Source organism: Pteropus alecto, unplaced genomic scaffold (genome assembly GCF_000325575.1).
Source record: "Pteropus alecto unplaced genomic scaffold, ASM32557v1 scaffold40, whole genome shotgun sequence".
Taxonomy (NCBI): Eukaryota; Metazoa; Chordata; class Mammalia; order Chiroptera; family Pteropodidae; genus Pteropus; species Pteropus alecto.
This window is the reverse complement of record NW_006431919.1, coordinates 16,536,454-16,551,551: the sequence shown is the minus strand read 5'-3', so window position 1 is coordinate 16,551,551 and position 15,098 is coordinate 16,536,454. Positions and strand designations below refer to the sequence as shown.

General features: G+C 34.2%; 1 protein-coding gene across 5 annotated transcripts in view; it reads right to left on the bottom strand.

The window, feature by feature from the left end:
- RANBP17 (RAN binding protein 17) overlaps nt 1-15,098 on the bottom strand; it is a 245,233-nt gene that overhangs the window by 196,701 nt on the left and 33,434 nt on the right. For all 5 annotated transcript variants that reach the window (XM_025043079.1, XM_006906589.3, XM_025043080.1 and 2 more), the window contains one exon: nt 7,922-8,027. In XM_025043079.1, the coding sequence (XP_024898847.1) occupies nt 7,922-8,027 (106 nt within the window). The remainder of the gene's footprint in view (nt 1-7,921; nt 8,028-15,098) is intronic.

The following is a 15,098-nucleotide window of genomic DNA, read 5'->3' as shown; positions in this document are numbered from 1 at the left end:
CTCTCTCTCTCTCTCCACTCCCCAACCCTGCCCCTCCTTCCCTCTCTCCCTCTCTCTCTCTCTTAATGGGTTGTTTCCTGCCAGAGATGTATGGCATGCAAAAACAACTATATATTCTCCCAACTCTTTTTAAACATATGGAGCATACTCTCCTCATGGTTTTAAACCTCGCTTCTTCCATTAACAACATATCTTACAGATCTTTCGCATTAGACGGAAAGAGCTTCCTTATTCTTTTTTGCAGCTGTTTAACATTCCATTATATGAATGTATCATAATATTTTCCAATATTATCCTACTGATGAACGCTAAAGTTGTTTATAATTTTTTGCTGTTCCAAAGATGTTGCAATTAGCAATCCTGTACACATCATTCTGCACATGCAGTGTTACAATACACACTTCTGAATGTCAAACTACTAGCTTAAAGAATATAAATTTTATAATTTTGATAGCTATTACCAAATTGCCCTCCATAAACACTGAAACAATTTATACTCCCATCATCGATCTATTGGAGTATCCACATGTGCATAGAAAATTCAGGGTATTAAACTTCAGACTTTATTGGAAAAGTGGCATCTCAGTGCAGATTCAATTTGTATCTCTGTTGTGTATGTGAAGTTAAAATGTTTGTGTTTTTTAGCCATATTATGTCCTTTCCTGTGACCTGTGCACTCATATGCTTTGCCAATTTTTTCTATTGGGTATCTTTTTATTGCTGATTTCTACAAATTCTTTATATATTAGAACACAGAGCCCACTGCCTGTTATTGAGCTGTAAATATTTTTCCTCATTTTTCATTTGTCTCTTGACTTTGATTATTGTATTTTTTAAGGCTATGTAGTTTTTATTTTTTTAATGCAGAAAATTATATCGATTTTTTCTTTTATGCATTTTGCATAATAACAAGGTCATACCTGTATCTGTGTGTTTTTATGTTTTATTTTTTAACATTTGCCTCTATAATACATTTGATCTTATATTGAACATATCTTGTAAGACGTGGATCACCATTTATTCCAGATGGCCACCTAGCTACTCCAACACCATTTCTTTCTTGAGTAGTCTATCTTCTGCTCGCCATTTTGAATTACCCCTATCACATACTAAGTTCATTTATGCATTCAGATTACTTACTCGAACTTTTATTCTAGCCCACTGATTTGTCTCACTAAATATATCTTGACCAATTATTTTCTTCATATTATGAAATTTTCCAAAACATTATTTTAAATGGTTGTATACTATTAAGGCTATGTCAACATTTAATCATCTTATTTTGAATATAAATTCATATTTCAGTAAAATATACCTATCTTCTTCTCTACTACCAGAGATTTCCAGAAACAAAATGTCTAGATTATAGCATACGAACTTCTTGTAAAAACTTGGTACTTATTGCCAAAGTATTATGAACTAATCTTTTGAGAACTATTTTCATAACTATTTTTTATATTTATACATTAAGCTACTTATTTAAAAGTATTTTTTGCTTACCAAATATCTTTACTATCATGAAAATTTATGAAGGAAAACTTACTCAAGATTAAATCTATGAATTACTGTAACCAGGTCTCCCCTCCAAGATGCTGTGTTTATTATCTAATTTTGAGAAGAGGGACAAAGTTGACTTTTAAGGTCTGTGTATGGGACCATTAGCAGATTGATGGAGTAATTTTTAGTTAAATAAATAGATACATATAAATCAAACTTTGTCTCTGGATCCAGGTGATTTTTCAAGTGACTTAAATAAGGCATATCCTGCCATTAAATTCTTTACTGAGTAAGACTTCTCCTTTCCTACTCTAGTTCTCTGTTGGCTCTGGACTTGCTCGTTACTTCTATTTCCTTTTTACAGCAGACATTCTAAAATCTGAGGAAGATATGAAACCAAAAAACTGTTGGGGTGCCTTTACAACTCACACTAAGCTGTCGATTTGCATTTCCCTAAGAGGCAATGACGTCCCCAGCAGAAAAGTAGGAAAGAGTTCCCAGCAGGGTACATGATCTATTTATCAAAGAAGTGTTGGAAGTTGTACAAGAAATTCAGCTGCAAGCGCCTGAAAACCGAGATAACAATGGCTTAAACAGATTGTCTCTCAAGCGAAAATCCAAGGCAGTGCTCCTGGACCACCTGCTACTCCACGGTGCATCCGGGTTTCAGCTTCCTTCCATCCTGTCACACTTGCCTCCATTCACACAGTCACCTTACAGTCTAAGATGGCTTCTTCAGCTCCACTCATATGGCCACATGTGTTGCACATACCACGTCCACTTACTCCAATTGCCAAGCATAATCACTTAACTAAACTTGGCTGCAGGAGAGTCTATTAAATCTAGTCTTTATTCAAGCAGCCACATGCCTGGCAAAATAATCATTCTACTACTGTAGAAGAAGGAAGAAGAGATATGGGACAACTAGTAGTCTCTGACATAGTGTCCTTCAAAGATTTGAGCCATCTCTAATAAGGGCTTAAGACCGAAAGCTTATACTGTATATTTAATATTCACTTCCAGTTTCAATTTATTTTTCCTTTATCTTAAATTATTTTTGGTAAAGAGCACAGAGGGAATAAAAAGATAAATGCAGCATTAAAAAATTTTGATCCAAGTATAAACCATTTCGAATAGAAAGAAATGAATTTTGGATAATTGTTTTATAGTCCCCTCAATACCCAATTGGATAATTCAGATAATCCAAGTAATTATTCAGTCAGCAAATATTTGAGGGCCTACTATACGGCAGGTGTATATTAGGTGTTCAGAATACAACAATGAGCAGGACACATATATTCCTAGTCCTCCGGAAATCTATTGTCTACGCAAGAAAAAACAATAAAACAATTAGAATAAAGAATGACACGTCCTATAATAAACACTACAAAGAAATTAGCGAGGATTCCTAATATTCTAGAATAGAACAGGGCAGAGAGATAGTGCCAGCTCCTTTAAGAGCTGAAAAAAGTTCAATGTAGCTATAAAGCAGTCAGTGGCAGAAGATGAGACTAGTGAGACAGGCAGAAGCCAGATCATAAAGAGCTTGATGAGCCAGGTTGATTTTAATCCTAATAGCAATGGGAAGTCATTGCAGAGTTTTAGCAAAGCACTGACATAATCGGATCTGTACTTCAGAAAGCTAGAGAGGACACAAGGTGTCAATTTAAATCTATACCACGAATTCAGGTGAAAGATCACAGGAGCCAAACTGGCAGGGGAGACAGAAATAAGCGGGCTGTTTGGGATAACTAGAAGGTAGAGCTGATAGTATTTGATGAATACATGGATGCTGGTAAGAGAAATTCCCAGGATTCAGGCTCAGGCAACTGAGTGGACAGTGATGAAACACATGAAGATACCCGAGGCTGAGAATGAATGGAAGACATGAGTTTAATTTCATTGAACTAGAGGTATGTGCAGCAGAAGACACACATTTGAAACAGTTCTGTGGCATTTGGAAGTGAGAAGACAAGAATTACTAAAACAACGTAGACTCGCTGAGCGAAACTGAGGACTCAGGTGAGGTGAAAATGGTATCTTAACTGACAATGGTATCTACCCGCGAAGGTGTGCAATTTCTTTTATTATCACTCAACAAATCGGAGAAAACTCTAAATTCCTTCAGGGTTAAGGTTTTTCCAGGCAGATGAGATAATAACACAGCAGTGAACAAAGCAGATAAAGCCTACGTCTTCCCTTCTTCCCTTCCTGTGAAATGAACGAATATATGTCGAGGGATAATAAGTACTATAAGGAAAAATGAAGTAGGGTAAGAATGTGATTTCGGATAAGGAGGCCAGAGGCAGAAGAGCCGTGTGCGTACAGACCTGACTGCAGTGCGGGAGTACTACACAAAAGAGAAGCTCAAAACACCGGTGAGCCTCAAAAACTAGCGAAGAGGCCAGTGTGGCGGAATGGAGTGAGAAATGACAGTGAACAACGCCAGATAAGAAGTACGAGATGCTTTGGACCATGGTGAAGACTTTGGAAATTTGTCTCACATGTGACGGGAAGCCACCGGAAGCTTCCGAGTAGAGGAGAGCAACATGATCTGATGGGAAAGAAGCTGAAGTCGTCTATATGACAGCAGGGTTTGGGAGACAGAGCAAAACTCTGAGCGAGCTGTCAGTCTTCAATGAATGAAGAGGGGTGATGGAGATGAGCAGGTGAGAGCAATGGGGGGAAACAGGGTGATGTAACCGAAAGGCGTGAACCCGGCCCGAGCAGACTGAGAGGATACGGGATGAGTAAGAAAAACTCCCTAGGGGCTCTCTCAAGAGGTTTACAGTCTGGTCATGATAAATGAAACTGAAACGACTATAAAATTATGTTCGTTTAATTAGAATTGTGTGGCCTGGGCACAAATATATTTATTTGCTAAGTTAAAGGAGCATATTTAAATATGTTGAAGTAGCATGTTTTAATTATAATGATCACAATATTGGGAGCTTTTACGAATATTAACCTTTTCCTGAGAAAACGGCACATAGATTTTTGGCAGGAGCTTCACGATCTTCTAATTCGCTACTGTTCTCCCAGGAGCTGGAAAGGTATCACGTGACAATGCCCGGGCAGCGACAGGATTATGGTTCTAGCTACCTGGAACTTCTTCGTGAGAAACTGATATTTTAAAATATCACATAGAACATCATCCTTTTTAATTTAAAGATCCTATTTAATTTAAAGATCTCAATATTTTCAAGCACATATTCATGTTTTTTTTCTAGACAAAGTACGGAAGTCCCAATATATGCCCCACCTTGAACCTGTGTGGCCCCTGTTCAAACACATCCCCTCTCACCACCCCCAGCCTCAATCAACCACCTGCCCTGCAGCCCCAGTAAAGATTCGCGCCATCCCTACAGGAAGAAATCCTCAGCCAGGGAAGAAGAGAGGACTGCCACAGCTCCAGCTCCTACGTGCAACCCAGCAGGGCCAACGGAAGCTCTGGCGTCCCCAGTAGTTTCCCAGAGGCCAGAGGAACTAAGTATGGAAAAGTTAAACATCCCAGGAGTAGACTTCAACCAGTAAGAAATGGGACTGAAATAAGTGAACAGATTAACTGCCTGCCCTCGGTCCCCATCCCCCCTCTACCAACGTGGACTGTCCTGAGGCACAATGGTTCTGGGTCGTCTCTGGGAAAACACCTGTAAAAGCGAGCGTCCAGGTGTGGAATGCGCTACCTTGTCCAGCTGATTCTCATTTTTCATGGTGGTTAGGTTCTATAAAGTTGCTGTGAAGCCTGAATTAGTGAATATTGAACCACTGCTCCTAAAGGAAATATAGGGTTAGGTTCCTGAGGAACCAGGGTCACAATATTTTCATCAACTGATCAACACATAACCCTGTTTTATGTGTGTTTCTGTTTAAAGGCATCTTATTTGATGCAGACTGTTGATCCATTAACAGTGAGCGCACAGCTAAGAGCAGTACCACTTGCCTGAATGGAGCTTACCCAGACACATGGATTTTCTCTGTAAGGCACATACCAGCTTTCCTGAGCTCAGGCTCTCTAGTCAGCACTATGCTGGGGCCATTTTAAACAGCAAAACTACCAACGAAAAGCACGAAAATGCAAAAACTATGGCACTAAATAGACAGCAAAAAGGACACTTATTTACAGTATGAGAGCTGAAACAAGAAGACAGAGCATTGATTCAATCTCAGCTGGGACAAGGCGCGTCCAGTAACTCAAATTTTTCAGCGCTATGCATGTCCAAGAATGACCACAGGAGAACCACGAGTACTGATTGTGGGGCACAAAATCATTTTAGCAAGTATGAGAATTTGCAAAACTGGAATCTGTGAATAACGAGGACTGTTTTCTCTTATTCTCTCTCCTCCTCCTTTTCCCTTCATTCTTTCTTCCCTGAAAATGTACCCTTTCCCCTACCCTTCCAGAAAGCCTTAACCCACAAACTTCAGCCAAGGCTCTGTTTTCTAGGAATACAGGCTAAAACACAAAACAAGTCTTATTTAAATATGTTTGCTGCTTAAAGAAAAAATTAATATTTTCTACTTGGCAAATACACACCCGCTTTTGTTTATTTCCTCTTATATATTTTGCAAGAAAGTAGTGCCAATGGCTATTTCCCTACTTGATGACAAAAACTTTTAAAACATCTAACTACAGCAAAAAGTATATTTAATTTCCAGGTTACTAAATATGTAATGTTATATTAAAAACTGGCACAGAGGCAAATTGATCACTTGGTTTAAAATTAACCAAAGCATTTTAAGAATGCCCCCAAACAAAATGAATGTCGGCTATATTAAAAATTAAATATAAAAAGGTGAAACCAAGAAAAGAAAATATATCAGGTGGATATTTTTATTATACAAGCATGAAACCACCTTTCTAAGCATGAGCACTAAAGAAAATATGGAGGACAAAACTCACAGATATGAATACATAAATATGTAAAGCCAGTAAAAAAGAATTTCTAAAACAAATAAAAAATATGGAGAAAACATTTTTTAAATGAATAGCAAAATATTAAGATCTTTGATATATACTGAGTTCTCACAAATAAAATTAGGATAATCAAAAAAAGAAACCAAGTATATGATACAATTTATATATATTTTTAAAATCACAAAGTAAAAATACAAATGGCAAGAATAAGAATGGAGAACGATGTTTGATACCACTTGTAATCAAATAAATATATATTAAAATGAGACATTTGTTATCTATGAACTGGCAAAGATGAGTCGTGTTATCTAGTGCTCGACTGCAGAAAAAAAAAAAAACTTTCACAGCTTTGGGTTCAGAGGATAAACTGGTAAAACTTTTCCAGAGGCCACTTGGTAATATGGATTGAAAGGCTTTACGTACCATTCAACCAGCTATTCAGCTTTTAGGAATTAATTCTAATAAAATTATTTTGATCTGCATAAAGATATAGCTTATCTGCATAAACTAAAAGAATATCTACCTCAAGGCAGTTTATAAGGAAAAATTAAGAAACAACTTAAAATTCCAAAAACAAGGGTCTGTTTAAATTATGGTACAGCTTAGAATATTTCACGTCTGGGTGAAATGTTCATAATACTATGTTTAACTTTGAAAAAAGAAGAGTTTTTTGTTTTGTTTTGTTTTTTTTAAGTAATATAGTACTTACTATTTGCCAGGTATTATTCTAAGCATTTAAAAAATATTCTCATTTAATCCTAATAATAGGCCAAAATGAATTAGGTATTATTATCAGTTTTCCCATTTTAGTTTGTAATTTAAATGTAATTATTATAATTTTTGTTCAAAAAAGTTGGAAAATACACACGTAGTATCCATATACCCTCAAGAATTAATTAAAAAGACTCAAGGTCTTTACCAAAATGACAGTAGTAGTTATCTCCAAACTAATACATAGCTTTTCATTTGAATTTTTTAAGTGTTCAGCAAAAGCATGTACTACTTTGTTATAAAGAAAGATGTTATTAAAAAATATGTGGCAAACCAACACACTAATATTATTCATATGTAGGTAATTTCCTCAGTTTAGAACAGAAATATGAGGGGAATAATTCACTGCTTCTTACTAAAGCGATGGGCATGAGGTCAATGATCATAAATGAAGCTTGTTTTGGATGACTGACTATCCATTCTTTCTGACCAATGTCTGTCTCCCCAATTTTGCCACTACCCCAATACACACCAATTTTGCATGCTTTATCAGGTCCTAAGAAATGAAAAGCAATCTAAATCTTCATCACACTAAACGCATATTTAAAATATATTTGCCTATACCATTTATTAGAGATTTGATGTCTACAAATCACTTAACCTCTAAGCCTTGTTTTTCTCATTGATAAAAAGAAAATACCTTCCTCAAAAGGCCAGGTACAAAATACCTTAGCACATAATACCAGTGCGATAACTAAATTTCTTTACTTAGTAAATGGTGTGGCCATCACTTACCGACAGGATAATTCCCCATCCATAGCATCGTGTTCGTCTGTACTGGTATATGTCAGCCTTCCTCCAACAACTGTCCCAACTAAGTACACCAGCCATGCGAGACGACCTAATATATATAATAAGAAAAATGTTTAGAAAGTATTGATAGAAACAAAGCTTATTTTTTGGAAAATTTCAAAATTAGCAAAATGATCTATTCTTCCAAACGAGTGATAAACTACTGTGAACTTAGAGTTCTTGACAGAGAGTGAAGAATTGGGTTTTAATTTTATCAGGGCGCTAAGTATTAAACAGTGAAAATAACCGATTTTATAGCCAGGTAAAAACTGTTTGAATCCCAGCTCTACCAATTTGCTATGTGATCTTGTATAAGTTACTTACCCCTTTACATCTTAGTGTTTTTATTTGCAAAATGGAGGAAAAAAAATCTACCCAGAAGACTTATGAGTAAAATTAAATTTGATTAGCAAAACACCAAATGTAATATCATATCCAGGGCTATTAGTAAGTACTAGTATGATCCAATGACCAGAATCTTTTCTGAACGGTCATTGTCACAATAGTACAGTCTGATCATTTTTAATATTGCCTCTGCTTTGAACATAATAGATGGTAGTTAATTTATTCTCTTTGTATTTTTATGCATAATTTTAAAAAATCCAAGAATATCACTGTGCAAATAACGATGTTCGACAAGCAAATTAATTTCATGGGCAACAGCAGCAAAGGATTAAATTACTTTACAACAATGGCAACATCTACAGTTTTCACAAATCTTACTTTGGGGCAGCCAATGTTGACAATTTAGAAATGAAAGTATTTATATTGAATTGTTTTTATTTAAGGCATATTATTTTCCATCTCTAGATTCATCAACCTATGTATCAGATTCTCCAAGACATTTGAGACTTTTATGAATAATTAACAACATATCGATTATCTTGCTAAAAAGAAATTTTGTGCTATTCTTGGGGACAGATTTTTCAAAGATGAGCAGGCTATTTTGTAATACTGAAATCAATTATGTTTCTGTATTGGAAAACCTTTTCAAGTGAATTAAAGTGCTATTTTTTTTTACAAGGTATTGAACAGTCATAAAAGAGGGCTGTCTATGCTTGTTAGAAGATTCAAATATAGATGACAAATTTCCAAGAGTCCATTCTCATACTTTATGATACATAACACTTCCTGTCAAGATTGGTAAAAGAGAATACTCAACACAGTCATCAATTAGCTGGACAGACCTTGATGATCCAATGATCTCTTAAGTGTTTATCTAACACATTTTAATTCCTAATCCTGAATTGTTATCTAGCTATTGCCCAAAATTTGACCACAGATGAGATTGCAATTGCCTTTGAGATCATCTAAGGCTTTCCACACTCCTTTTGATTCTCAAACCACCCACTACAAAACCAAGTATACATGACATATAAAATGAATATGAATATTTGTCAAATAGTTGAACTTAAAATAAATGAACTTACATACTTTGGGGTTTATCATTAATATAAACATTTATTTAGCTATTAGCTCTTGATAAAACAAACCCACTTGAAAATTGATAAAGAATTCATCATGCATATACTTTTTATATTTCTCTGTTGGAAGATCAATTTTAAAAAATGAAGGCTGTACAATTTAGCTACCAGCCTGGGTAGCTAAGAGTATACAGCCTGGGTTCAAATCCTGCCTGTACCATTTATTATGCTAGTTACTTAATCTCTCTTGGCCTTAATTTCCTCATTTATAAATATGAGGATAATAATTACCTGACTCACAGGCTTGTGACAAGCACTAAATGCTATTCTGCAAGTAAAGTATTCATAATAATGCCTGCTATAAATGCTCAGTAAATGTTAGCTATTTTTTCTATTATAAATAACTATCCCCTTTTTAGTCCTTCTATATCATACCTACAAAAACTATGAAACATATCAATATGTAACATTTATATGTTAATTCTGAGTTTTATTTTAGAAGCTACTAAAAAAAATGAAGTTACACTATATTTAAAAAAATTTAAGTTCTCGCCTCTTTACCAAACAGGCTTGTTGCAATTAAAGCTAATTACGATTAGCTATATATATTTTCTTAATGCTGTTTGTAAAACAAACAAAATAATCCCTAACTAGGATTAGTGTTAGAAATGAACAATTAAATATAAAGGCATTATTATTAAGCTATCAAATATAATTTTCATATTTAACTGAATGAGAAGGGATATTTCTCATATACATTAAACCTTTCCCTAAACCTCAAAAATTTTAGAATAACAGTATTCAAAATAATAAATGCTAAGAAGTTACTTTGGTTACAGAATTACATACACAAAGTTTAAAGAACCATATAAATTAACAAATCTAAATTGCATTTAGAAATATAAATATCTGATACATGAATAATTTAGCTATAAATTTTTTAAATATCTTATGACTAAAAAATAGTTACACTAAATTTCTATTATAATTTTCCATTATTCTGAATGTTCAAGGCACTTGTTTTAGCAGCTGTTCAAGCACAGAACAGTTTTTCCTTTAACAAAATAATTATTGCTGTAATAATCTGTAATTATGGTTTGTAACTGCAATAATCCCAAAGAAATCAGTCATTACCATAGATCACAAGTAATCGTTAACTACTGTTAATGACCTATTTCTTAGGGATTATTGTTTTCGTAAACCATGACCATATCACCACAAATATAGAAGAGCAAGACAATATAATACAAATGAGATCATAATATAATAATAAACTTATTTTGTAACATTAAAAGCCATTAAGCATCGAAATTAAAGCACACATAACGAGAGCATATAATTTTCTTTGTTCAACATTAACTGAAGTGTTTAGTCTGCACAAAAGAAATTGAATACTACTACAGTGGTACAAACTAGAGCCACGTTAGGCATTTTTCGTAATATGAAACCATCGTTTTTGAGTAGACCATAGATATCTTTAAATGGTGGACATGGAAGGAGATCTGACTTTGGATAGTGAACACACAATGCAATATACAGATGATGTATTATTAAATTGTACACTTGAAACTGACATTATTTTATTAACCAATGTGGCCTCAATTTTATTTAATTAAACAAATAAAAAGGCAGACAGATTCCTTACCACTGATCTCTTGACTAGAAGAAAACAAGTATTTATTAAAATTGTTCCATGTATCACGCATTGTATTACGGACTGAAATGTCATTTTATTAAAACTACATAGTGTATCCGACTATAAAAACTCCCTGAATTTATATTAATCAAAAATCAAGTCTGACTTAATTTTTTCAATACAGAAAAAATTATCTAACATCAATAAACTACCTATCTAACATCAATAAACCTTTCACTTAATTCCATTCATGCATCTTAGAATAGCTAATATACCCTTTCGCAGGAAATACCCATTTGTACAGGTCTTTGATTTTAAAACTGAATTCTTTTACATTGCAGTGTAACATCTAGACATATGAAAGAATGAATATGTGTAATGTATATATAAAGTGCCATAAAGCAAACACCTGTGAACGCCCCCATCCAAGTTAGAAACCATCACTCCTACCTCCATTCCTGTCCCCTAGCTTGTCCCCTTACCTCCAACCCTAGAGGTAACCATGATCCTGCATCTGGAGCTTATGATTCTCTTGACATTTGTTTTCATTTTATCATGTATGTATATGTTCCTAAACAGCAGACTTTGAGTCTCACTTGTTTGGGGGCTTTATTATTTCATATTATACATAGTTTCTTAATAATTGCTGTTTCCCACTAAATATTTTATCTCTGACAGTCGCCTTTAAGGATACCTATAGTTCATTCATTTGTATTGTTATACAGCATTTCGTTGTGTGACTATATTATGATCCATTTATCCATTTTCATGTTGATGAGCATTTGAGCTGTTTCCACTTTCTGGCTTTGTGAACAATTAGGCTATGGACATTCTCACACATGTCCTCTTGTGTAGAAGAGATTTTCTAGAGGACATACTTAAGAGTGGAAGTGCCAGGTCAGCACGTATTTGAATGTTCCACTTCACAAAATAACACCAAACTGATTTCCATTGCACTTCCAATTTATTATACTTTATACCCCCACCGGAAGTGTGTAAGAATTCCCTCTGATTTACATTTTCCTCTAAAATTTCTTACTTTTGCCAATCTACTGGGACTAACGTGGTATCTCGTGCCATGTTTGTAAAAATATATGTATGTTTGTAAAAATTCCCAAGAGCATGGAATGGAGTTTGTTACCTTTGCAATTTAGTTTTAATTGCAAATTGATAAGAAAATGGGGACTCTACTTTATTGAGTCACTGAAATATGTTGTTGAGACTTGATTTATATACCAATACTTGGTCAATTTTTTAAAAATGAAAATAATGACAAATAATATTCTATTAGTTTCAGGTATACAACATAATGATTCGGTATTTGTATATATTGCAAAATGATCACCATAATAAGTTTAGTTAACATCCATCACCCATAGTCACAATTTTTTCTCTTGTGGTAAGAATTTTTAAGATCTACTCTCTCAGTAACTTTCAAATATGTCGTACAGTATTATTAACTATAGTCACCATGCTGTACATTATTTATTTCATAACTGGAATTTTCTACCTTTGACCACCTTTACCCACTATGCCCACCAACCCTGGCAACCACCAATCTATTTTCTATTATCTATGAGTTTAGTTCCACATGTGTGAAATAATACTGTATTAGCCTTTCTCTGACTTATTTCACTTTGTATAATGCCCTCAAGGTCCATCCATGTTGTAACGAATGGCAAGATTTCATTCTTTTTATGGCTGAGTAATACTCCATTGTGTGTCTGTGTGTGTATACACCACATTTTATCAATTTGGCCAACACTTAGGTTGCTTCCATGTCTTGACTTTAGTAAATAAGGATGCATAAACATGAGGGTGCAGATATCTTAAGACCTCATTTGAACTTGATTATCTCTATAAAGACCCTATTTTAAAATAGGAGCACATTCTGAGGTACTGGGGTTTAGGACTTCAACATATCTTCTTTGAGGGGACATGGTTACCCATAACAATGCATAATTACAACTTCTGACAAGTGCTATGGTGCAGTGAGACCACTAAAAGAATAACATGGAACATCTATTTTAAACTGAGTAAACATGGAAGGACTACTGAGGACCCAGAAAATAAGACAAATAGGCAAAGGGGAAAAGATTGGGGCTGAGTGAAATAACATGTGCAAAGGTCCTGAGGTAGGGAAAAAAAATCTCAGGACCTTTGATGTACAGGAAGAAGTGGAAGATGGTCAGATGTCCAGAGTATAGTGAATGAGAGGAAAGAGATCCCAAGATAAGGTTTTTTAGTCCATGGTTTGCCTTTTCATTTTGTTGGTTTCCTTTGCTGTGCAGAAACATTTTAGCTTGATGTAATCACACTTGTTTATTTTTGCTTTTGTTGCCTTTGCTTTTGGTGTCAAATCCAAATCATTATCATCGAGACCAATGTCAAAGAGCTTCCTTCTGGTTTCAGGTCTTATATTTAAGTTTTTAATCCATTTTGAGTTATTTTTTATGCATGGTGAAAGAGAGCAGTCCAGTTTTCCCAACACTATTTATTGAAAAGATCGACCTATTTCTATAGTATATTATTGGCTCCTTTGTCACAAATTGACCATATACATGTGGGTTTATTCTGGGCTGTCTATACTGTTCCATGGATCTATATGTCTGTTTTTATGCCAATGTCATATTGTATTGATTCCTATAGCTTTGTAATATAGTTTGAAGTCAGGAAGTGTGATGCCTCCAGCTTTGTTGTTCATGTTCGATTTTTAAAAATATGCCATGTGTCCTAGAGAAAATTGATATTTGCTAATTGTTGGTTCTAGCATTTTATACACACTGATTCAATACAGTCTGCTAATCATATTGTTCAAATCATCTCTAAACTTAGTAATTTGCTTATGTGATTTATCAACAACTGAGAGAAAAGTACTGCAAGTTATTATAATGCTTAGATCTGTCGATTTCTCCTATAGGAATACCAATTTTTGTTTGCTATGTTTTGAAACTATTTCATTAGGTACTAGATATCTGAAATGGTTATACCTTACTGGTATACAAACCCTTATCTCTAGTTGTAATAAGGCTTTTTATCTTAATATCTTTTTGTTTGATATACCTATCCGAGACTCCTTTTAGGTTTGTATTTGCATAACACTTTTTTTCTATCCTTTTATTTTCAACTTTCCATATTTTAATGTTTTGAATGTCTCTTATAAAGAGCATTTGGCTTTAAAAAAAACAACAACCTTAATTTCACAATTTGGCTTAACTGTAAATTTAACTCATTTGTTTATTAGATTAATAAAATATATGAAATGCTCCTATCATTTTTCACTGTTAATTTGGCTTTTATCTTTTTTTCTTTTTTTTTCAGTTTGATTGTTTTCCTACTTCATTATTTTCCCTCTATTGGGTTATGGACTATAACTCACACGCTAGATACACTTTCAGTGGTTACTCTTAAAATTTTACCGTCTAATTCTCCTCACTCCTCTCTTACATACTGTTTATTGTGTTACTTTTTGAAATTCCACAAGAACAATCCATTTAAAAAATATACAAGCTACGTTTGTTAAGATTTATATATGTGTGTTTATCAATTTCCGTGTACTTCCTTCCTGTCTTTGAGAATCATGTCCCTTCTTGAAAAACTTTAGAATGTTTAATCAAAACTTTTAATGAAGAACCTCAGTAAAGATCTACGGATAGTAAATATTCTATTTTCATTTGTCTGAAAATGTTTTGTGTTCATCTCTGTTCTTGTAATATAGTTTTGCTGATATGTAATTATAGGATGGCTATTATTTTGGCTCAATTTTTGAGAATAATATTCTACCATCTCCCGGGTTACAGTTTACCGTTGAGAAGTGAGTTTATCAGTTTATTTTACATTCCTCAGGCTGCTTTTGAGATTTTCTGTCTTTGAAGCTACACAGTTTGTTTTTGACTGGTATATGCTGGGCTTGCTGTACTGATTCATGTCTTCCACTGATTCTGAAGTTCTCAGGAAGAATGTCTTCAGTTATCGCCTCTGTTCCATCCTCTCCATTCTGTCTTTCTGGGATTCAGTTTGACATATGTGACCTTTTCATTCCATCCTTTAATTTCTCTTT